Genomic DNA, 23,210 nt, shown 5'->3' with positions numbered 1-23,210 from the left:
CTCCACGCTCCTCTAACTGCCCATTGCGACCACCATCCAGGAGCTGACAAGGAACAGCACATCCACGGCCGAGGTGTCACCTGAGCGCCACGTGCGCCCAGTCTGCCCCTCCCCCACCCACCCCGAGAAGTCCAGTGGGCACCCAAAAGCAGCGCCTTCCCATGCGCGTGGCACCCGCGTTTCCTCCCATCTCTCTCCGATGCCGTAAATAGTACTCTCAGCCTCCCGTCGCTCCAAAACCCCAGGGCGCGTCCTGGAGCCTCACCCCACCCACAGCAACGCACCTGGAGCCTTCCCCCTCCCCAAACGGGCCTCAGATCCACGACTTCCCGCCCCCTCTGCGAGCCGCCCCACCCCCAGCCCATGCCCGGGATCCGCCATTCAGGGCAAAACCCACATCGGGCTTTAAAGCCAACAGGCAGCGGGGGCTCCGAGGCAGCTCGGGAAACACAAGGCCACGGAAAGGTCCGAGGTGTGAGAAGCGCCACTTCAGAGAGCCCTGAACCAGGCCACAAAGGAAGACGCCAGGTGCCGCCCCCACCTGCGGCACATTCCGAACCCAGGCCTCTGTGCACCCCCACCCCGCCCGCCAGCTGCCGCTTTCCTGTCTTACTGCGCCTGCGCCCCGGAAGGACCCGCCCACCCACCGCCGACCCAGGGTCTTCAGTCCTCCATACTGCCCATAATTTCGACCCGCAGTGAGTCCTTTCGGAAAGAGACGAGGAACTATAATAACAGCTGCATTCCCTCTCTGCCAGACGTCCTCTGAAGCACATCAAATGATTCACTCACTGAATCCTCAAAATAACCTAAAGGAAAAGGGATGGTTTCTTAGCTTCATTTGACAGGTGTGGAAACTGAGGCACGGGGAGGTTAAGGAGCTCGTCCAAGATCACTGTGGAAGTGGTAGAGCTGGGACCTGAACCCGGGTCTGCCTGGCTGTAAGTGAAGCACATGCCCTGGGCTGGTTTCATGGGATCCTGAGGACGGTGTGGCACAATGGTTAGACGCTCTGTGCGTCTGAAATGTGCAAATCTGGATGCACAGCCAAGGTCATTTCAGGACCTCCCAGACCTCAGGGTCCCACACCCCGGCAAACAGATCAAACAGCACCCACATCCTACATGAAGTAGGTTTGTTGGGCTTGTAAAATATCTGAAAGGATTTTTGTAAACTTGCTTTTGAAGGTATTTGATGCCAAGAAACAATTACTTTACAGATTTGCTATGATTTCTAGGCGATCATCAGGAATTTGTGCAACATGAGAAAATGCAGCCAGCAAACTGTTTTTGAAAGGCACGAGGCTTTCACAAACATTAAATAAAGGTTGACATAAAGCTGTAAACGTTTAAACATTTATCCACTTTGATTCTGCAGTTGTCTCCTCGTCTTTGGAGCCAATATGTTCTTTTCACAGACTGCAAATGCACAAGCCCACAGGCTCCCCGAAAAGTCTGCAGAGTTGAGGCACCAGTGGGTGACACACAGCAGTCCGCGTCCCAGCGTCGCTGCTGCAAGGCTGTGCGCCCCAGACCAGGCACGCAGCCTCCCTGGGCCCCAGTTCCCCCAGCTGTAAGTGGGACGGAGGACTCAGGGAGACAAAGCCCGAAGCCCAGCCAGTGCCTGGCCCAGAGTACACGCCCCCTGAACAGGAGCCACAAAGGACAAAAGGCAGGTAGCGAGGAGCGTCTGCAGCGCCTGATGGAACACACACCTCTGGGAAGTTGCAGCCAAACGGACACACAGATTTTCCCAGCCTCCGCCCAGCCCCTGCCCACCAGGAACTTCTGTGACCGTAGTAACTCAGCAAGTTCCACACGAGACCAACTTGTCCCCATTTGCCCAGAACCACCCCAGTTTTACAACGGAACGCCTTAAGGGGGCAGCAACCCGAGGGTCCATTCACTGGTGGTGAACTGATACATAAAATGTGGTCTATCTGTACCATGGAATATTATTCTGCCTTAAAGAGGGAGGAAATTCTGGCACATGTTACAACACGGATGAACCTTGAGACATTGTGCTAAGGAAAATAAGCCAGCCACCGAGACACAAATGCTGTGTGATTCCACGGATCTGGGGTGCCTGGAGCAGCTGGAGTCAGAGAGAGAAAGTGGAAGGGGGCTGCCAGGGGCTGGGGGAGGGAGGAGTGGGAGTTAGTGCTTCCTGGGTGCAGAGTTGCAGTTTTGCCAGGCGGAAAGAGCTCTGGAGATGGGTGGTAGTGACAGCTGAACAGCCGTGTGAATGCACCTAAATCCACTGAACTGTACACTCAGAAAGGGTTAAGGTGGTGAGTGTTACGTGTATTTTACCACACGTAGAAGATAATTAAAAGTGAAAGAAGGAAAAGACCTCGAAGAACCCCGTCCCGTCAAGCCCTCAGTCCTGGGCAGAGCCAGCCGGCTGGCTCCATGGGTCTGGGGTAGCGGTGGGGGCAGGGAGCTCTCACCTGAGCCAGCAGCCAGTCCACCAGCTTGCTCCCAGGCAGCACCGACTTGTATGTCTTCAGGTGGTAATCGCGGTCTCTGCAGAGAGGAGGCGGCGCACTGTGAGCGGCTAGGGAGACTGGAGGTGGGAGCAGCCCAGGCTTTCCTGCTTCTACTGCCCTGACCCACGAGATCCCAGGCTGTCCGGGCCAGTGGGGGTGGGGGGGAATAGGGGGAAGGCCTGGGGACAGCACTGGTCAGGGAGTCTGGACCTGAATGCCACACCTCACTCACAGTGCGACCTGGGGCGAGTCTGTCCCAACCCAGGACCCCCTTCTCACCTACAGAGTGAGGGGGCAGGAGGTGATGGCTCTAAGGATCTCTCTCCAGCCCAGGGATTCTCAAGCAGGGGCGACTTTGCCCCCCAAGGGACACCTGGCTGTGTCTGAAGGCGGTTTTGGCCATTCACATTACGACCTGGCGGGAGGTGGACGTGCCACTGGCACCCAGCAGGCAGAGACCAGGGACGCCGATGAACGTCCCAAGTGCCCAGAGGAGCTCTCAGAGGAAGAACCATCCAGCCCAAAACATCGACAGCACCTCGGCACTGGAAAACTGACTTGCTCTGAGCACTACAAACAACCCTCAATTTCTTTCCTTTTTTGTTTCACTGCCGACATTCGGACATTCGTGCAGGCAGAGGTAACAAACTCTTCCTGCGTGGGAGCGCCTCTTCCGGGGCTGGTGTGGGGAATCAGGCCTGGGCAGAGGGCAGGGGCCTGGGGCGTGCCTGGCTCTTTTGGAAGCAAGTGCTCCAGCCTGAGTGGCCGCTAACCTCCTGCTGAGTCCTGGTGCAGAGGCTTCTGCTGACCTTGCAACCAAACTGTAACAATGTCTCAGCCTCACAAGGCACCAAAAGTGAGGGTCTATGACCAGCCCATGTCGAGGCTGATAGGGTCCAGATGGGGAGTTTTTCTGGGGTCTTTAGGAGCTGGAATGTCCCGCAGGCCGGGTCACGGAGGGGCCTTCCTGGGATTTGCAGAAGGACAGCAGGGGACGGGCTGAGGAGGCGGAGGCAGGTCTGGAGATGAAAGTGGTTCCCGGGGCTGACCTCCCACAACGAGGCCAAAGGCCAGCGAGGCCAAAGGCCGACGAGGCCAGCAAATGCCAGGAAAGGTCCTTCCTCTCCGCTCCTCTGAGAGGTGATAAGGGCTGTCAGGACAAAGGGACAGAGGAATCTGCACCTGGATTAGAACCAGGTCAACCTCTCTGTCCTTTTGTCAGCAAACACAAGCTTCCTGGGAAAGAGAACAACCAATCCCGGGCATTTCCGCAGCACTCACAAGGTGCCAGGCACCGTTCACATCACATCTCCACGACGGCCCGAGAGCTGTGAGCTAGTCTTATGCCCATTTCACAGATGCAGACAGAGAGGCCAAAGAGAGTCGTTACCTTTCAGCAGTTACTCGACAGACACTCACTAAGTGCTACTTTGCCCCAGGCCTGTGCGCTCCAACATGTGGCCACTTTTCAACCAATGCTTATTAAATCAAACTCAAAGTCACATTCCTCAGTCTCAAGGGTTTGGACTAGAAGCCACTGGGCTGGACAGCACAGATACAGAGCGTTTCCGCCCGTGTGGAAAGTCCTACCGGACAGCGCTGTTCCAGGCGTTGTTCAAGTGTCTGGGGACACAGCAATGAGGAAGCTCCCTGCCCCTGGCGAGTTTACAATTCAGCGGGGAAGGACGGGACACAGATAAAGAAATAGGGAGATGTCGACCACCATACTGACAGCAGTCACACTGCCAAGTTCAAGGAGAAAACCAAAGGGAAGTAAGGAGGACAATGTGTACCCAATGGTGATACTTTAGAAAGGCGGTCAGAGAAGGTGCCCCGAGACAGCTGAAGGAAGTCAGGAGGCAAATACGCACGTATGTAAGGGAAGAGCATTTCCAGCAGAGGAACAGCAAGTGCAAAGGCCCTAAGGCGGATCCTATCAGTGTCCCCACTCCACAGAGGAAACAGTTGGGGCACCAAGAGGTGAAGTGACTCTGCCCCAGGTCACACAGCTGCTAACCGGCAGGCTGAGGTTCAAACCCACCGCCATGCTGCGGTGCTTCCCAAAAAACTCTCTTAGCCCGAGTAACAAACCTACAGGGGAGGTGTGGCCGTTAGCCCCATCTGTTGAAGGAGACTGAGGCTCAGGGCAGCCGGCGGCCCGAGGCCACAGAGCTGAGGACAGGCAGAATGACAGTGAAGCGGGGGGAGGGTGACTTACTTGATCACGGGCGTGTAGAGGCTGTGCAGGCGGCAGTAAAGCCTCACGCCCTGAAAGAGAAGAGCGGGGAGTCTGGGATCAGGCCGTGACCTTCAGGGGCCTCCGCATCCAGGCCGCTGGGAGGGCGGGGCTCCCAGGAAACAACAGGTGGGCGGGGGAGAGGAGAGGGGGAGACGGGTGGGGCCCGTGGAGGAGGGGAAGAAGCCACTGGGGCCCCCGCCTGCTGTGTGGTGACGGAGGGGTCCGGGTGACGGGGTCGGAGTGACGGGGTCCCTACCTTGGACATGATGTCCTCCAGCTCACTCCGGGCCTTGTAGGTGCCATCGTCGTAGCGGAAGCGGTACATCACCTGCTCGTTCTTGAACTGGTGCTTGTCCGAGACTAGGGGGACCCAGGGAGGGCAGTGAAGCAGAGCAGGCCTCCTCAGCCCCCTCAGCCCCACACCCACCATCACCACCCTCCCCTTGGCCAAGCCCCGTGCCAAGTGAAATCTCATGGACCCTCATTCCCACACCATGTGTCAGGCCCTGCTGAGACCTGCAACTCGGGTCTGGTGCATCTGCGGGTTCATGAGAGGCCCGGAAGCCCCCCGACCCAGCCTGTGCTGGGACCACCGGGCCGGCTCCCCTTGCAGCTGGAACACCAAAGCACACGCTGGTGTTCTTTGGGGCCGGTGTGCTGGGTCCGAGGCCGCCCTGTCAGGACTCCCAGGACCACCACCTCACCACGGCCCCAAGCCGCCCTCGGTGCTCCCCTCCCCCTCTCCCTCCCCGCATAGATCCACTAGCAAGTCCTGCAGGCTCTCCCCGCACTGCACGCAGGGTCTGACTCTGCACCCCCACCTGCTCCAAGCCACCTTCACCACCCCCCCCCAGCCTGGAACATCACACCTGCCTCCTCGCCGGGCGCCCTGCCACCCCCCTCGGCACAACAGGTCCCACTCGGCACAGCGGCTCACAGGCTCCCGTCAAAGACTGGATCCAGGCAGGTCTTTCCTCGAAACTCAGCAGTGGCTTCAGGTGTCACCCAGAGTCACGCCAAAGACCCTACAATCCCCTGTGAGATCCTGGACCGCATCCCCTGAACACTCCCCCTGGGCCCCGTGCCCTCTGACCCCATCGGACACTCCCCCGCCCTCCGCAGCAGCCGTCCTGGCCTCCTTGTGTTCCCCAAACAAACGGCTGATCCTCCGGTCTGGGGACTTCACCCTGGCTGTTCTCTCTGCCGGGACCCCCAAAGCCCACCCGGCTCCCTCCCTGGAAGCCTGGCCCATGAGAACGAGAGTTTCCATCTGTCCTGGTCACTGCTGCACGGGCAGTGCCTGGCCCAACACGGGGGCTCGAGGAACTTAAAACAAATGGGTCTTGCCTTTTCTGAAAAACAGGTAGGAAATTCCCCTTCCCTGACCCCATCTTTTCAATGTGTCCCCACATGCTGGTACACAGAGGGAGTGGGTTTTATAAGGGTATCTACTTCCCTGGGGCCCCCGCGCCCAGCGGCCAGGGCAGCTGCACTGAAGCAAGCACAGAAACAGCCTCTGAGTTGGTGGACACAGCACCGCTGGGGTCTGTCCCATTCCCAGCCCTGGCCCACGTGGGTGAGCGGCCCCACGCACTCACCGTGGTGGATGATCCCGTTCTCCAGCAGGGCTTGGCCCAGGTTGACTCCTTCTTCCGTCTTGCTGATTTCACCGATTTCCAGGAGCCAGGAAACAAACTCACTGCCGGGAACATCACACGCAGTTGAGAGGACCTCCCCAGGCCTGGGACTCCCGGAGACCAGCACCGAGCTGGCCTGGCCTCACCCGCCCCTGGGAATGACAGCTAACCCTTCCCTCGGGGAAGCACAGCTTAGGGGCCCACGGCCCTGGGGGTTGTGCTGAGGCCGCATGCTTCTCCCCTTGACCAAGGATGGCGGGGGTGTGACCAGACCCCAGGCCCTGCCTCGGATGGAGGGATGGAGGGATGGAGGGAGGGAGGGAGGGATGGAGGAGTGAGAGGATGGATAAACAGACGCATGAGTAGGTAAGTGAACGGAAAGTGAATGGATACATGGATGGCTTGACAGGCTAATGCATGGGAGGTGGCTGGAAAGGCCGGTGTGTAAGTGGGGAGATGGTAAGTGCAGAGATAACTGAGTGGGGATGATGGATGGCCAGACGGATGGATGAGCAGAAGAAATGAAGAAACAAACAAGCAAGAAGAAGGGTCCAGAAAGACAACTGTGGAGAGTCAAGATAGTTAATGGTGATCAAATCACATCAGCCTCCTATTTAAAACCCTCCAGTGGGCTTCCCCATCACTCTCGGGGGGGGGAAAAACAAAAAACAAAAACAAAAAACAAAAACAAAAACCTCTGCCCGCACGAGAACAGGGCCCTGCAGAAATTGCCCATTGCTCACTGGTCTCATCCCCCATGTCTTCCACTTACTATGCTGTGGCCACCCCCACCATCTTCCCCTTCTTAAAAAATGCCAGATTCCTGCCTGCCTCAGGGCCTTTGCACCTGCTGTTCCCTCTGCCTAAACACTCTTCCTGACCCTTCCTTTTCATCCTCCAGGTCTCAACTCAAATGTCACCTCCTCGGAGAAGCCTTCCCGGACCACCTCATCAAAAGTAGTCCCTTATCTCCACACAACCCATCATATCTCTTGGTGTTACGTCCCTTTTAATACCGTCTGAAGTTGTACTGTTTGCGGATTTCCTTATGTGTCTACCGGCCATCTCCCCCAACCAGAATGCAGTCTCCATGCTGTCAAAAGTCACGGCTCCACCCCCAGAACCCAGAAGGGGGTCTAAAGCACAGGACGGCTCAATAACCATTCACTGAATGGATGAAAGAAGGAACCATCCAGCAAGAAGGAATGTTCTGGGACCAGGAGGAAGGTCTCTGGGAGAAGGCAGGGCTCACAGGCCGGGAGAAAGCAGGCAAACCCAACGTGACTGCCCAGGGGGGTCAGAGGCCCAGCCAGACCCCAGCTCCTGGCTCCTGGCTCCTGGCTCCTGGCTCCTGGCGGGCGGGCGCCCAGCCCGGTGCACAGCTCAGCCCACTCGAAGTCAGCAGGAAAAGGGAGAGCTGGGAGCTGGGAGCTGGGAGCGGGGCTGCTTCCGCCCAGCAATCTGTGCTCAATGAACGCAGGTGGCAGCTGGCCAGAGCATAGAGCTCTCCTGCTTATCGAAACCAGCTGTCCCGCCTCCAATTACAGGGCCGGAGGGGGGCAGGGCTATTTTTAGTTTTCCAGGGTTTGCTGAGCTAAAGACCTGCCTTGTGTGTAGGTAGTGGTTGCGTGCGAGGCATTCAAAGAGAGAGCCGTAGGTGCAGGGCCCAAGGGGGCGCAGGAGAAATGGGTCTGTTTTGTGGAGCAGAACCCCAGGTAGGGGAGAGATTGTTCTGGGTCCTGCCCACCCCCAGTTCCATTCTCTGTGTCCCAAAAATCAGAGACAGAAAGTCACCAGCCACTGAGAGGAGTGAACGGATGTTGAGTGCCCGCTCTCGGAAGCTGGAGGCTCAGCGCCCGGCCGCCCACCCACTGTCCCACTGGGGGCCGCCTCTGGGGTGCGGGGGCAGGACGTGACCCACCGCAGGTGCCAGGACAGCAGACAGACCAGAGGACAGCAACGGTGACCATGCTTCTGCCCTGAGCAGAGTCCTGCCCCTTTTACAGGACCAAGGAGGGTTCTCTGCACTCAACAGGTAGACTTTCTAATAAAAGAAAAGCTGGGGTCCAGCGTGCAACACCGGATAAAAGTCACCTCTGAGGAGGGGAGCCAGCCCTCTGGGAGGCTGACTCAGGCTGCAGTGGAAGACCAAGGCAGCTTACGGCTTTTCAGGAGAAGCCGGAAATCCCTCATTTCCTGTGAAACCTCCCAACTGGTTCATGTAGAGAGCGAGTCCAGATTTTCTGAAAGCACCATGGGGCCTATAAAAAGCCCATCTGTAAACTGCACTGGGTCAGTGGGGCACCCCTCGCCACCACGGGGGTGCAGGGAGGGATGTTCTAGGCAGGGAGGGGGTGGGTCAGCACACACCGAGGCGCCGAGTGAAGAAAGGGTAGGGAACCAGCGATCTGACTGCCGGCTGCCGGGGGCTGCAAAGAGCAGCGAGGTCCAGTCTTACAGGACAGAACAGGGAGCAGTGGTCTGGGGACACGGAGGGGAGGCCGCCCTAGTCTGGTGGCACATTTGAATTTCGGGGGATGGGGGACTGCTGAGAGCTAACACGTGTCTGGCTTTCATCCCTCCCCCTTCCCGGCACCAGAGTCATTCACCCAGCACACACAGGTACTCAGCCCAGCACGCTGGCTGCAGGGACACACGGGTACGTCTTTGCAGTCTTCCCAGGGGGGCCCCGCAGCTGAGGCCCAGGGTGCCACTCAGCACCCAGTTCACCTTTTCTCCAGGTCCATGAGGGCAGGGACTGAGGGGTTTACAGTCATCCCTGTAACTCCACGGCCTGCGGGTGCTCCCTGAGGTACCTGCGGCGGTGTCCGACAGGCCGTCACTGATCAGCTGCTACACTCAGACACCGGGCACCCGTGCAGGCAGGCGGATGAGACAGGCCCCTCCCACCTCAGAGCTTCTGTTCTGGCAGGCTTGAATAAGGACGACATCCGACCTCTGTCAAGGGCCAAACCAAAGGCCTTCTCCTTCCAGGAAGCCTTCCCTGACTGCCCCTGCCAGGCAGACACTCATGCCTTGGCCCCTGAGCCCCAACAGCTCTGACGGTGTCCTCACTCAGGGCCAGCATGATGGGTCACCCTCCTCTCCCTCTCCAGCTGACTCTCTCAATGGCTTCCCAGAGCACCTAGAATGAAATGTGAACCCCGTCCCCACCGGATCTGGCCCCTGTCAACCCCTGTCAACCCCCAGCCCTCTGCCACTCCCTCCCTCCAGCCGCACTGACCCCCTTACTGCTCCTCAGGGTCTCACTCAAGGCTTGTTCCACCTTGCAGCTCATGTCCCTGCTGTTCCCTCTGCCAGGATGCTGTTCCCCCAGATCTTTTCATGCCTGCCTTTTGCTTGTCACCCCGACTCTGGTTAAAATGTCACCTCCCAAGAAGTTCTTCCTGACCACCCAGTTGAAGTAGCACCCCTTTTCCTCACCTCCTTACACTGACCTACTTACTTCCTTACAAGACCCTCAGCTCTCTGAAATCCCCGTCTTGGTTCATCTCTATGTGTATTTGTCTATTGTCTTGTCTGTCTGCTCCCTCCCCGACCGGCCCGTTATCTGCGTGAGGTCAGGGCTGTCACTGGCCCTGATCGCAGCCGGCACGCGGTGAGCAGACAATGAACGAATGAAGGGGAAGACCGAGTGAAGAGTCGATTCTGGCTCCCCAGCTCATCTGAGGGTCCCAGGGGACAAGTGCCTCCACAGTGTCGTGAAGATTCTACCCCTTGGGTGTTCGCACGTGGCAGCTGTGAGTTTCGTCTGGGCTGGGCCGAAACAGGCCACTCCCTGGAGCCCCACACACTCGTCTATCACTCCTGCCAGCGCTGTGCTCGGCACGTCACGGGCATCTTCTCACGGTACGCTCCAACAGTCCCACCAGGCACGTTTTACTTTCTCTCGTCGATCGGTCATTTACCAGGCCCAGAGGAGCTGAGAACCCTGCCCAAGTCACACAGGCCGACGGTGGGAGTTCCAGGACTCGAGCCCAAGTCTGACGCAAAGCCCAGTCCCTGAAGGCTGCAGAGATAAATCAGACACTTTTTGTTTTCGTGGAATTCCCTGCCTGCTGGTGGAGACAAATGCGGAGGAAGTAAAACTATCAAGTAGAAATGAAACGCGCTGAACGGAGAGGAAACAGCGGAGTGCTGGGGGCAGAGGCCTGGGTCCAACCCCCGCCTCCCACCCGTGACCTTGTGTGGGGCCTTTGCCCTCTCCGAGCCTCGGTTTCCCCGGCCTTCAAATGGGGGTACCGGCAGTAACCTGCCTCACGGTGCAGGGTGAGGGACAAAGGCATGGCCACGTGCCGGCCCCTGGGGCAGAGAAAGGCTCTGTAGCTGTGTCCCCGTGGCTGCTGTTCCCTTCCCCCCGAGGGGACAAGGGTGCTCCCAGAGAGGAAGGCTCGGGAGCTGAACCCTGGCAGGGAGGGAGGAGACCCCGAGCCCCAGGCGGGGTGCAGAGCAAAGCCGTGCAGGGAGAAGAGTTTTCCAGAACAGTCTCCTGCAGGACACGGGCCCCGTAAGGCCCCGGTGATTACACAACAAGCTTCAGTTCTGGCCCCGTTTCAAGCGGGCGGTGAAAGAAATCGCCCTAATCCCTCCTGAGGAGACGGAACACTCCACCGGAGCTCTAATCACAGAAGGTCATCCCATCCGGCTGGACTACGTTCTCAGGTGGCTCTGGCAGGAGGCGGGGAGGCCCTCCAAACCCGGGGGGCCGGAAGAAGGCCCCTCCCGGGAGGAAAACATCTTTTCTTCCCAGGGATTACTGATGAACTGAGGGAGACCAGCCAGCCAGCCTGTCCCTTCCCCACTCCCCCACGTCTCCTCTGCACCCAGGGAGCTTGGCGCTGGGGTAGCTGACCCCTGAGGGCAACAGGGCAGCCCAAATCCAGGGCATCCTGGTCACCCCTCAGGGGCCCAACCACCCCGGCACCCCCTGCCTGCTGCCCTGCCAAGCACAAGCCTCGGGCCACGACCAGTCTGCCCAGGCCCACACTCGGTCCCCAACGGCCCGCCCGTCATCGATGCCCGCCTGTCTACCGGGCACTCCAGCCTAGCACGTCCAAACCTCAGCTCCTCTTTCCCACAGTCTCTGCATCTTACTCCGTGGGGCCTCCGGGAAGCACACTCCCCACCAAGTGCCTCCCGCTCAGACTCCCTCAGCGGCCCCTCCTCCCGAGGCCATCAGGCCCCAGGCCCTGCCTCGTCTCTCTCCCCAAACCCCTCCAGACTCCATTCGGTCTCTGTGGCCTTGAAGGCCATCTAACCACCACGTCTCCTGCACGTGGATCTCCAACCCAGACTTGTCTCCCCGAGTGAAGGTTTTATTTCCAACTAACAAGTCAATACCTCCATCCCGGTGACTGATAGTCTCAGTGCAATGGCCCAAACGGAGCCTCTGAGCTCTCCTCTCGCCCCCTGCCACCCGCCCGTCCCTCCAGCCCCTTCCCCTTCTCAGCAAGCAGCAACTCCAGCTTTCCTGGGGCTCACGGTCTGCGACTGCCCTTGTTCTTACCCCATCAGCAAAGGCCGTCACCTTCATAATGACCCAGAATGCAACCGTCTTCCCCCATCTCCACCGGGAGTGCCCTCGTCCAAGCCACCTCTTGCCTGGTCTATGGCACTATAATAACCCAGTGGCTTTCACCCGAAGCCTCTCTGAAAGCTTTTGGGAAGTAGCGGAGATAGAAGTGAATAAATCCTAAATAAAGTCCCTGCCTCAGAGGCAAACGTCTCCCCCGTGTCAGACACAGCTCCATGAGACCGGGAAGCCTCAGCATTCTGCCGCCCTCTCCAGTGTCGACCGCCATGTCCAGCACACAGTAGGGCCCAAAAACAGCCTGACTGCCTTTCTTCTGCCCCTTCCAATCCCCAGGTGGATGCCCCACCCCAGGTGAATGAAACCTGGGTTTGAGGTCCAATCTGGACACCCCTGTGCTCTGACCCCTTTGTTCCTTGTTTATAAAATGCAGGTGGGGGTAAGGTGTTTTATTAGTAGGAAATAACGTGTTTCCCAAACAGAAAAATTGGAGGCCCTAAGTACCGAAAAGCCTACAGAACCCTCCCCCTCCGCCCCCCTCACACGGAACTCAGGAAGGGAGGCCTGGCGGGGAGACCGTGTTCCCAGGCGTCCAGCCCCCGGCACTGCGAGAGGACCAGGACGGAGTTCTGTGGCTGACGCTGCCTGCTCTGCAGCACGTTGTCATGGCAGCCCCAGCAGACTGACGCGGGGCCTGCGTGCGCTCTTCCAGGCCTCCCATCGCCTTCGCCACCAGCTCTGCATTCAACACCCCTCCGCCGGAAACATCTACAGTGGCGTCTCTCCCCTCGAACGCTAGGGCAGCGTGTTTTTCCATCCGTGGTGGGCAACCCATTAGTGGTTTGTGAAATCAATTTCATGGGGCTTGCTCAGGATTGGTTTTGAAATGAATAAAGAAATAACTTGAGTAGACTGGAGAGGAGAGGAGAGGAGAGGAGAGGAGAGGACAGAAAGCAAATAGGAAAACAGAACAGGTATTCTCAGAGTACATCAAGCACAGGAAGTCTGGCGAATCTTCAGCTTCATTTACATATTACGTGGACGTGTGCAGGTGGTCACAACAGAAAACTGATGATCTGCAGTGAGTTATGGTCACACAGGTTTGCAAGACCCATACTGGGACCTGAGATCCTTCTGGACCTCCTATGAGGGCTGTTCTGCAAGGACTCAGGGTGCGGTAGTGGCCCCTCCCAGTGGGGAGGGGCAGAGCTGGGAAGAACCACGTGGGCACAGACGCTCCGCCCACCTCCAGCCTCCAGCCCAGACCCAGGAAGCCCGCAGAAGCCAGGATCCGGCCACTCACTTGCCAAGGAAGCACTTGGGGACTGTGCTCAGCTTTCTCCGGCGGTCCTTGATCAGGTTCACCTTCTTGTTCATCATCATGTGGTAGAGCTTCTCCCCCTTCTCCGCAATCATGACGTAGGCGTCCCGCTCCATGCCCAGCTTCAGGCCTAGGGAGGACGCACGGTCAGCACCAGGGACAGCGCCAGCGCGGGGGAGGGGGTAGCCCAGGGGCAGACCCTCAGCTCCTGAGAGCTGCCCCCAGCTGCCCCCCACTACTCCCACACCCAGTGGCCACGTACAAAGCCCTCACTGCACTGTGGTCACTGTCCTAGGCTCCTTGAAAGCCCTTTAGGGGAGGGTGGCTTATCTCCCCCATTTTACAGACGGCAAAGCTGAGGCCCGGAGATGTTAAGTCCCAGGATAACAAGCAGTTAGGCTGACTGACGCCTTCACTCTGAGGATAGGTTTCCAAATTCAGAGCTTCTCAGGAAGCCTGCTGAGAGCTTCCTTCCAGCCAGGGATGGAAACCTCCCCGTTTCTCCAGAAAACACACAGGCCCCAGAGCACCGCCCCACACTGTCCACTCGGACCCTGTCCACTCCTGACAACAACAGGAACGGCAAACAGTCTCAGAAAGTGCTGTGAGCACCTGCTATAGGCCACTTCGTCCTCAGGAAACCTGCAAGCAAGCACCCTTATCCCTGAGTCACAGATGAAGAAACTGAGGCCCGGAGAAGCGAAGCCCTCTGTACACAGGTACCCAGCCAGAAGTGGCAGAACCGGGGTTTGCACCCCGGAAGTCCGGCTCCAGGTCTCTGCTCCTGACCACGGCACGTGCCACCACCTCTGGAAACTCCGCCCTGAGGTCAAGGTTTCGACAACACCCCGGCTGCTGCAGCCAAGACCCTCTCGGGCCACAGGCCACTCTCGATCACATAAGTTGGGCACTGACCACAGCCTCTGATTCCGACCACAAAGACACCTACCTGCCCCACTCAGGCCAGGCCACGCCCCTGGCCCCTCCCAGCCCTGATCAGTTTCCAGTGTCACACCCAGGGGCCAAATTCAGTAGCTTCTTTGGCCTAATGGCATTTCAATACATTTTAACGTAATATTTAAAATTTTAAAAAATACCATCTTAAAATCCAGATGTCTAGCTTCTCTAGGAGAAAAAAATAAAATCAATGGACCCAGTCGTGCTAGGCCCATCTTCTTGAGAAGTGGCCGCCCCCTGCGCTCGGGGAGAAGCGGGCACAGGAGAAAAGGGGAGGGACCTGGCACAGGTGCCGGAGGCAGAATTAAAAGGACCTGATCTGCTGAACTGGGTGAGCAGGCGGAAGTCAGAGAGGACACCACGAGTCTGAATCTGAGCTCGGGAGAGGAGTGAGGAGCCGCTTCCTGAGACGGGGCAGGCACTGCGATGAGCAGGTTTGGGCCGAAGATGTGATGGGAGTGAAGAGTTCATTAGACGTGGTGAGTGTGAGAGGTCCACGGCACAACTCGGGGAGAGGTCAGGAGGGATGTCGGGGACATGTGTCAAACTGCCAACCAGGGCCAAATGCAAACCTCACTCGGCAGCAGGGTCACCACCCCCTACAGCAGGAACTCGCGTCCCCGCGCACAGGACGCCGCGCTGGGGCCCGGGCAGCTGGAGTGGCTCGCCCTAAACACACCGCGCCTCGTCTCTCCCAGCCTAGTGGTCCCTGCACAACGGGCCTGTGCGCTCCCCAGCCTCACCCGAGGGTCACGCCCAGCCCTGCACTCCCTACGGAGGCTGCCTCACAGGTGCCTGGGCCCAGAGAGGTTCGGACCACAGGGACAGGCAGCCCCCAAGGACCCTCCTCCCCAGCGCAGACTCAGGCAAGTCTCTAACACCGAGAGCCCCAGGGGAAGGGAGTAGAACCAGGGAGGGGAAAAGGTATATAGGGAACATCTTGGCTACCAAACCTCAAGGTGAAGGGCGCCAAGAATCCCAGGATGATCAATCACATCGACATGACCTTGGGCAAGTCCCTCCCATTGGGCCTCAGCTTCACCATCTATGTAGTGGGCTAACCCAGCTGGCCTCGGGTGATCTGAGAGACCACCCAGCTATAACACAGTCCCAGAGCTCGCTGGCCCTTCCAGGACCTGCTTCTTGTAGCTCTGACTTTTCTAGAAAGGACCCTATGTTCCTTCCCTAGGCCCAACCCTCACTCTGCAGAAGTGACCAGCCTGGGGAACATCCCCCCCACACCCCAGGGGTCCCAGGAAAGACCCCCAAAGCCTCCAGTCTCCGGGGGACTGGGCGGGGGGGAGGGGGGCAGCCACTCACTCTCTCGCTGCTCCCGCTCTCGGATGATGGCGTCCAGCCACTTCTGCTTCTCCTCCGCCGTCTTGGCCATGCAGACAAACCACTTGTTCTTGGCCGTGTTGTGGATCTTCCAGCCGTTGGTGACAGTGTAGCCATTGCTGTGGTAATCCGCTGGCAAAGGCGGGCAGAGGTGGGTCAGCAGACTCAGCCACACCGCCCTGACTGTTCCCAACCACACACCTGTGAGCGAGGGGGCGGGGCCAGCCCTCCGGCTCCAGACAGAGCATGGTGGCGTGGCCAGGATCAGGATTTGAGAGTTGAACACTCAACCCTTTCTAATGCTCGCTCCCTCTCCTGGCTCTTCACTGGTGGGCAAGGGAGACCGGCAAACAGAGACCCCTCCCAAGCCCACCATGACATGGGCTTCTGGACCTCGCAGTCCAGGCACAAATGCAGGAGTGACTCAAGGGGAGACACCTGCCTGGAGCCCAGGAATCCGTCCCTGCCTCCCTGCCTCCCTGCCCAGCTCATCCAGGCCCTTGGGCTACTTGAAACCCTAGTGCAAGCCACACAACGCCAGGTCATGGGCCCTCAAGCGCTGCTGGCTCCCTTGGGACCAGCAAACCACTTCGAGGACAGGGTGGCATTATTCAGGAAAGCTGATTCGGGGTACTGCCCGCATCCTGACCCTGAGGAGGGGGCCACAGGTTGCATGAGGCTGGCAGAGGGGTCTGTGGGCCAAAACCCTAAAGAACCCCTGCCCTAGACAAGATCAAGAGGCTAACATGAGAATTCTCCCAGCTTCACTCTTCATAATAGTCAACAGGGGAAATAACCCAAGGGTCCATCCCCAAAGGGAAGGGCAAACTGTGGGCTGTTCGTACAACGGAATATTACGCGGCGGTGGAAACCAGCAAGCTGGAGAGCGCTAACAACCAGGATGTGCAGAAACACGAATGCCTCTCACCAGCACGGGGCTGAGTGGAAGAAGCAAGATGCAGAAGAATGTGTGGTACTCATGACCATTTACATATGAAGATACTAAGTAAGTAAATGTATTTTTAAAGCCATTAAATCTTATATGACCATTTAGATATGATTTTAAAACACTGAAACTGTGATCAAAATATTTCATAATGCACACTTAGGAGGTAGAAACATCTTAAAAAGCAAGAACATGACCACCACAAAATTTGGATGTAGTTACTTCCGAGGGGGAGGAGGGGCCGTGACCAGGGCTGGCGGGTGGGGGCTCCCGGGGCGCACACAGCGTTTCACGTGTTCACCAGAATGGTGGCTGCCTGCGCCCCGTAGGGCATTTTGCCATGTATAATGCACACCCGCCTTTTTGGCCCAAACTTTTGGGAAAAAAAGTTTTTTTCATTTTAATTTTTTAATTCAATATTTTCTTTACTTGTATTTGGATACCTGTTTTTGGTATTATAAAGGAATTTCAGCATTTGTTTTGAACATACTATGGCACAAGAAAGTTTATGAAACAAATAATTACAAAACACACGAACAGACACAGGGTAGTTCAGGCACTACCCACGTATAATAAGCATCCTTATTTTTCCCCCAAAAATGTGGGCAAAAAGTACGCATCACACATGGCAAAACACGGTATTCACACTCTGTGTGCCCCAGTTTTAGGCACTTTTCTGCCGGTAGGTCCCACTTCCAATAAAAGGAAGAACCAACTGGAACAGACCACACCAGGGAGACGGGAGGGGGGCTGGGCTCGGGCAGGGCCCGGGGTCGGGCCTACCTGTCCCGTCCTCCACATTCTCCACCTCCATGACCTCGGTGTTGATTCGGCCCCTGAAGATGTAGAGGGAGCCATTGATGGACTTGGTCCTCTTGGTGGATTTCTTGCCCCCGGTGACCCTGAAAGACAGTGGGAAGTCAGTGTCCCCCACGCCTCACCCCACGGGGGCTCAGCTCTCTTCTGCAGAGCCCAGCGGTGGAGAGCGGCAACGCGGAGAGGCGCCAGGGACGAGTGGGGCGCTGCACCGGGGTCCCGGGCACGGGCTTCTGGCCGGTGACAGGGTGACTTCTCCACGCCCAGCTACAGTTCCCGCAGCTGGAAAATCAGCTAGCAGCCTTGCTGGTCTCACACAGCTACTTTTCAGCTAACAGGAGACGTCGACGACAAACTAACAAGCAATTCTTCTTGTCTAGAAAATGGGTTAAGGGCTCTCAAAGTGTCTAACAAACAGGTACTTCCTAAAATAAGACCAGGCGGCAAGAAAGCTCAGAGTAGGCAGGCCATCCACCCATTCGCCTACATCCACCGCCCCACCATTCATTCGTTTGCTCGGGTGAATCCTACGGCTCACCCACGAAATCGCTCAGCACACATCTGACCAGCACTTCCCGCGGGAGAATACCCAGTTGGAACGAGGGCAGTCACGCACCCGTGCATGCAGCAAGCGCTCAGAGAACACCTACTGGATGCCAGGCACACTCTTCTAGGTGCTAGGGCTGCAGTGGTGAATTAAAAAAAAAAAAAAAGCAACACCTCTGAAAACTCCTCTTCCAACAGGGGGGAGGGGAGACAGAGATAGATGCTAGGCAAAGAAGTCAAACCCGTTCTGTCCGGAGGGCTGAACGCTGTGGTTACCAGGAAGCAGGGAACAAGCCCTGAGAACTCGAAGGCCACCTGCGGTCTGCTCCGCCAGGTGGGTGGTGGCGTTCCCTGAGGGCCAGCTCTGTCTGGTCCTGCTCCTGTCTGCCTGATGCGCACCTGTCGCTGTAGCTGGGCAAACTCAATAGCATGTACGCTGAGGACAAACGCATGCGGAAAGGGAGTCGCCTCTCTGAAAAAAGAAGCTGAATGTTCCAGAAAAACTGAATAGAGGGAAACCGCTTTTGCATTAAGAGCCAACATATCCTCGAAGAAGAGGCCTTGGCTCTATATGAAAAGGATGTTTAATGATGTGATGTTTATGTTTTTAATTAAAATAAAACATTTATGGCTTTAAAAAATAATAAAGGTTGCAAAAGTAGTAACAAAGCAAGAAGATGGACAGGGAGGGTGGAGGGGAGCGATTTGTAACTGGGGCAGGGGGGAGGGGGCCAGGGAAGAGGTGGCATTGGAACAAAGACCCACGGAAGGTGAGGGAGGAAACCAGAGGGGTACCTGGGGACATCCCAGGTAGAGGACGCAAGCGCCATGGCGGGCCGTGTCGCAGGCAGCAGCGAGGAGGCCAGAATGGCTAGGCTGCGTGGGCGCGGGGAGTGTGCGGAAGGGGCCAGAGTGGCCACAGCGCCAGAAGCTGCGGGCCCTGTGGGCGTGGGCTTGCACTGTGCGCGTGAGACGGGCCCCTGAAGGGTCCGACCTGAAATAACTTGCTCTCGTTTAAGTTTTAAAAGGCTCGAGCTGGTGGCCTGTGGGAAACAGCCTATCAGTGGGTCAGTGGGGACCAGGAAGAGCCAGAAGGGGGGATGGTTCATGCACACGTATCTACCCATCCCTGTAAATGTGTGTGTGCACATACCTGTTTTCACAAACTTTTAATTCAAGTGTGAGATCCACAGAGACAAAATGCCCGAAGAAACACAAGGCTCAATTGACTTTACAAGGTGAACACACCTGTATGAACATCTCAGCGGCCCCACGGCTCCCCGCCACGCCTTCCTGCAGTCGCCTGGCCCCTCCCCGCCTCACGGGGGCAGCCGCAATCCTGCCGTACCAGCCCCCAGGCTGCTGTGCCTGAGTGAGCTCCCCGAACACGGGATCGCAAAGCGAGGGTGAGGGTGTCTGTGCAGGGGGCATCCGGTCTGGGCTGCTGGGCCTGTCCTGTGTGTGTGTGTGTGTGACGAGGAGCAAGCATGCGCATCATGCTGGGTCACCCGCCGGGCAGCAGAGCTGCTGGGTTGTGGGAAACGCACGAGATCGGCTCTACCAGACCGATCCGGGCTGCCCTCCAGAATCGCTGTATTAACTCTCCCGCCCCCTGCCCCCCGGGGGAGGGGGTGCACTCCAGTGGCTCCACATCCTCCCCAGCTGGTATTTAGTCTCCACTCCGGGGATCCCTGTGGGCACGCCCAGGTGTCCCGGTCAACATCTCACGTGTCCCTCCCTGACAAGCAATGAGGCCGAGCTCCTTCTCGTGTCTGTGGGTGAAATGACTGTCCCTTCACCGTTTTTCCATCGGATCGTCTGTCTTTTCATTAGTCATTTACAGCAGGAGTTGGCAAACCTTTTCTGAAAAGGGCCAGAGAGTAAACATTTTTGGTTTTGCAGGCCGTAAGTTTGGTTTACAGGACTTCGTCACCCACCCTGGACGGGTCCTTCCTTCGTCGGCCACACAGATCACACAGGTCCCCCCCTCGTCTGCAGCTCACCATTCTGCCTTCCTCGTGGTGTCTTTGGATGGCCTCTTAATCGCAGTGCAGTCTGATGGCTCTGTTTTTCCTCTATAACTATGCTTTTCGTCCAGTTTAGGGAATCTCTGCTTCCCTCCAGCTCGGGAAGATAGCCTCCTGTACCTTCTTCTAGAAGCTTTGTTGTCCCACCCTGCACATCTCAACCTATGATCCGTCTGAAGTTGATGTGTGTGCATTTCATGAGGTGAAGGTCAAGGCTCGTTTTCCCCACTGGATGTCAGACTGACCCAGCACTGTTTACTGAACCACACTGGGACTGCTGTTGACACGTAAACGGCCACTCACATGAAGGTCTACTGCTGTACTCGCTATCCTCTGCCATGAATCTACCTGCCTCCTTTTACCCTGAGACCACCTCTTAGTTTCTGCAGCTTTGTGGGAAGCCTGGTGTCCGCGGTGCAAGTCCTCCAGCTCTGGCCTCCAAAATTGTCCATTTTTGTGTTTCCACGTAAATCTTACAATCATTTACAAACACATATAAGCAACCTTCCTCCCGGAATGTTTGTGGAAGTTTCGCCCAGGTTCTGGCCAAGGTTTGATGACAGAAGGAGAAGTGGGAGTCGAGGTGGAGTGCATCAGAACCGAGGGCAGCTAAGAGGCTGAGCTCCTGCTGGGGCCGCAGACCGGGGAGGGAGGAGCCTCAGGGAGGAAAAGGCGGGAGCCGGAGTCATGCTGAAGATAGAGCATCCTGTTTTACACACAGTGTGAGTGTGAGTTGTGTGTGAGACACCCAAGTGAACGCAAAGATTTATGTTTCTTCTACTTTATGCACATGTGCCAGGCCTATTCTAACCACTATATGTGTTTGATTTTACTTAATCCCTAAAAGCAACCCGATGGGACTTTTATCCCCATTTAACAGAGAGGAAAACAGAGGCACCAAGAGCTGGCATCACTTGCCCAAGGTCACACAGCTGGTCGGCGGCAGGCCTCTGCATCTTTAACCACTGCCTCCTGCCGCCTCCTCGCAGATGCTAAAAAGGCCGTTGATACCTACAAGACTCAGCTCCTCTGAGTTCATTCCCCTTTTGAAGAACAGGGCAGCAGGCTTTTAAAATACTCCCCTCCACTCCAGCATCCAAGGAGCCTCTACTTTTGAATTAGACCAGAAATACTGAGTCAGAGACCTTCCCTGACCCAAGTCCGGGACAGGCGGTGCCCTGCGTGACCCAGGCGAAGACAAAACAGCTGGCAGACACCTCGCTGCGCCAGACATTTCCTGTGACCACATCAGAGTCGGGCCAGCTGTTCCATCCACCACTGCCCAGTCCCTCTGGGGCCTCCCGGCCCAGAGGCAGGAACGCTGGCCACCGGCCAGGTTCTCGCAAAAGGCAGATGTGCCCTCCCCCTCCACCAGCCCAACTCGCGTGCAGAACTGAGGAGGGACCGGCCTTCGGCGAGCTCGTGGCGGCCACAAGACAGCCCTAGAAGGCCCACCTGGAGTCCAGGAAGGTCAGGACCGGCTGCTGTGGTTCCAACAGGTACGACCACGCCATGAAGCATGGGCCAGAACTGGGGTACCCAAAGCTAACTCCAGCAAACTCGGCCAGAGGTGGGAGCGGGTCAGAGGCCTGAGGAAACCCCGTGTTTTCTAAACCCCAGCGCTCTGGGAGGAGCACCTGTTTCACACAGCCCGGGCCGGGTGGCAGGGAAGGGGGCTGGGTGCTGGCAGTGACCTGGGCGCTGGCAAAGAAGGGCTCTCAGAATGGGCCCAGTGGGAACAGGTGGGAAAAGCAAGGCGGAAGGAGAGGGCGACACTGATGGGGGGACAGGAGGACATGGGACAGACCTAGCAGAGTGGGCAGGCGTAAAAATCAGCTGAAGAGACAGGCAGATCCAGCCCCGGCCAGGCGGTGAAAGAGGGAGACCAAGGCCTCTAACAAGAAAGCCCGAGCCCCAGAACAGGGAGGAAAGGGTGGTGGGGAGGAGCCTGTGGTTGGAACACCTGCTATGTGGCAGGTGCGGCACCTGTGGGGTGGCACTGAGCAGAACCCCAACGTGTGCAGAGGTCAACAGAACACAAGAGCAGCTACCCCTTATTCCGTGCCCTTGCTGTGTGCCAGGCACCCTCCGCACATTCATTCTGCACAATGGGGTGCACACAACAGTTCACCCTGTTTTACAGGTGAGGGAACTGAGGCAGAGAGAGGCAAAGTCACAGATGTAGAGAAATCGCTGAGCAGGGTTTCAATTACGAGGAACTCGGCTCTTACCCAAACACCACTGGAAGAAAGGCTTATCATCCCCATTTTACAGAAGAGAAAACTGAGGCTCAGAGAGCTCTGGCTGGAAGAGGAAAACAAGGAGAGGGAGGCCCACGCAGGTGCATGGAACTCCCGTCATTCCTCCTGGGGGAAGTTCCTCCCCACGATACTAGGTGGTCAGCAAGAGAGACGAGGAAAACGAGGCTCACCAGTAAGCCCCGTGCCCAGACCAGAAAGGAAGTTGGAGGTGGTGCTGAGAGCAGGGCCCAGAGTCTGCGCCTCCCCAGAGCCGTGGCTCTCATTAGGTAAAGGAGTAAAGCCTCTGGAGGGTAGCTGTTCCGTCCCCAACACAAAGTGACAGGAAGCAGGAGTCAGAAAGGGCTGTGTTGGTCACTGAGACAGCCCTCTACCCACTGAGCAAAAAAACTAAAAGGCAGGAATCTCTCAGTCTGCCACCCACCCAGCCATCCACTCATGCCCCCACCCTGTCTCCTAATTTTCCCTCTCTCCAGTCAACCATCCATCCACCTGCTCAGTCATCCAATGATCCAACCTTCCACACCAGAGTCCAGCTGCCCCAACCACTGCCTTCCGTCCGTCTGTCCATCAACACACACATCCACCTGACCGTCTATCCAACCATCTCCAACCTCCATCCCCCACCCACCCTCCCATCCATCCATCTACCCCTTGACTCCACAAACCATACAGTAAGGCCCCAATGCACCACTCACCTAAGTATACCTCTGCCAGCTCATCGTGTTTTCATATCCATTTCTCCAACCACCCAAACATCCGTACGCTCCCCCAACTTCCTCTCCACCCCTCCAGCCAGCCATCTCCTGCTCCTCCCCCCGACTCAGCCTCGCACCCCCTCACCTGCTCACTCACCTGCTCCTAAATCAATCCATCTATCCGTCCGATCTGCCCCCCTTCATCCTCCACCCACTCAGCTCCCAAACTTCTAACTGCCCATCCGTGCCTCCTCTCCTTCGCCCGTACATCCCCCCACTCACACTCACACACACACACGTGCATCTGTCTACCCCTCCCCCGCCCACCCACCCACCCCTAGACTCTACAAAGTGTAAGGAGCTCCAGTGAAAGACACAGAGATGGCCC

General features: G+C 57.3%; 1 protein-coding gene across 2 annotated transcripts in view; it reads right to left on the bottom strand.

The window, feature by feature from the left end:
- The window catches only part of PREX1 (phosphatidylinositol-3,4,5-trisphosphate dependent Rac exchange factor 1), a 172,913-nt gene that overhangs the window by 41,573 nt on the left and 108,130 nt on the right, over positions 1 to 23,210 (bottom strand). For both annotated transcript variants that reach the window (XM_045832969.1, XM_045832970.1), the window contains 7 exons: positions 17,261 to 17,379; positions 15,514 to 15,663; positions 13,219 to 13,366; positions 6,326 to 6,426; positions 4,984 to 5,087; positions 4,707 to 4,756; positions 2,450 to 2,525 (listed from right to left, as the gene is read on the bottom strand). In XM_045832969.1, coding sequence (XP_045688925.1) covers positions 2,450 to 2,525; positions 4,707 to 4,756; positions 4,984 to 5,087; positions 6,326 to 6,426; positions 13,219 to 13,366; positions 15,514 to 15,663; positions 17,261 to 17,379 — 748 coding nt within the window. The remainder of the gene's footprint in view (positions 1 to 2,449; positions 2,526 to 4,706; positions 4,757 to 4,983; positions 5,088 to 6,325; positions 6,427 to 13,218; positions 13,367 to 15,513; positions 15,664 to 17,260; positions 17,380 to 23,210) is intronic.

Source organism: Phyllostomus hastatus, unplaced genomic scaffold (genome assembly GCF_019186645.2).
Source record: "Phyllostomus hastatus isolate PE091 unplaced genomic scaffold, TTU_PhHast_1.1 phas_contig_17, whole genome shotgun sequence".
NCBI classification, from domain to species: domain Eukaryota; kingdom Metazoa; phylum Chordata; class Mammalia; order Chiroptera; family Phyllostomidae; genus Phyllostomus; species Phyllostomus hastatus.
This window is presented reverse-complemented; position numbering and strand designations above follow the sequence as displayed.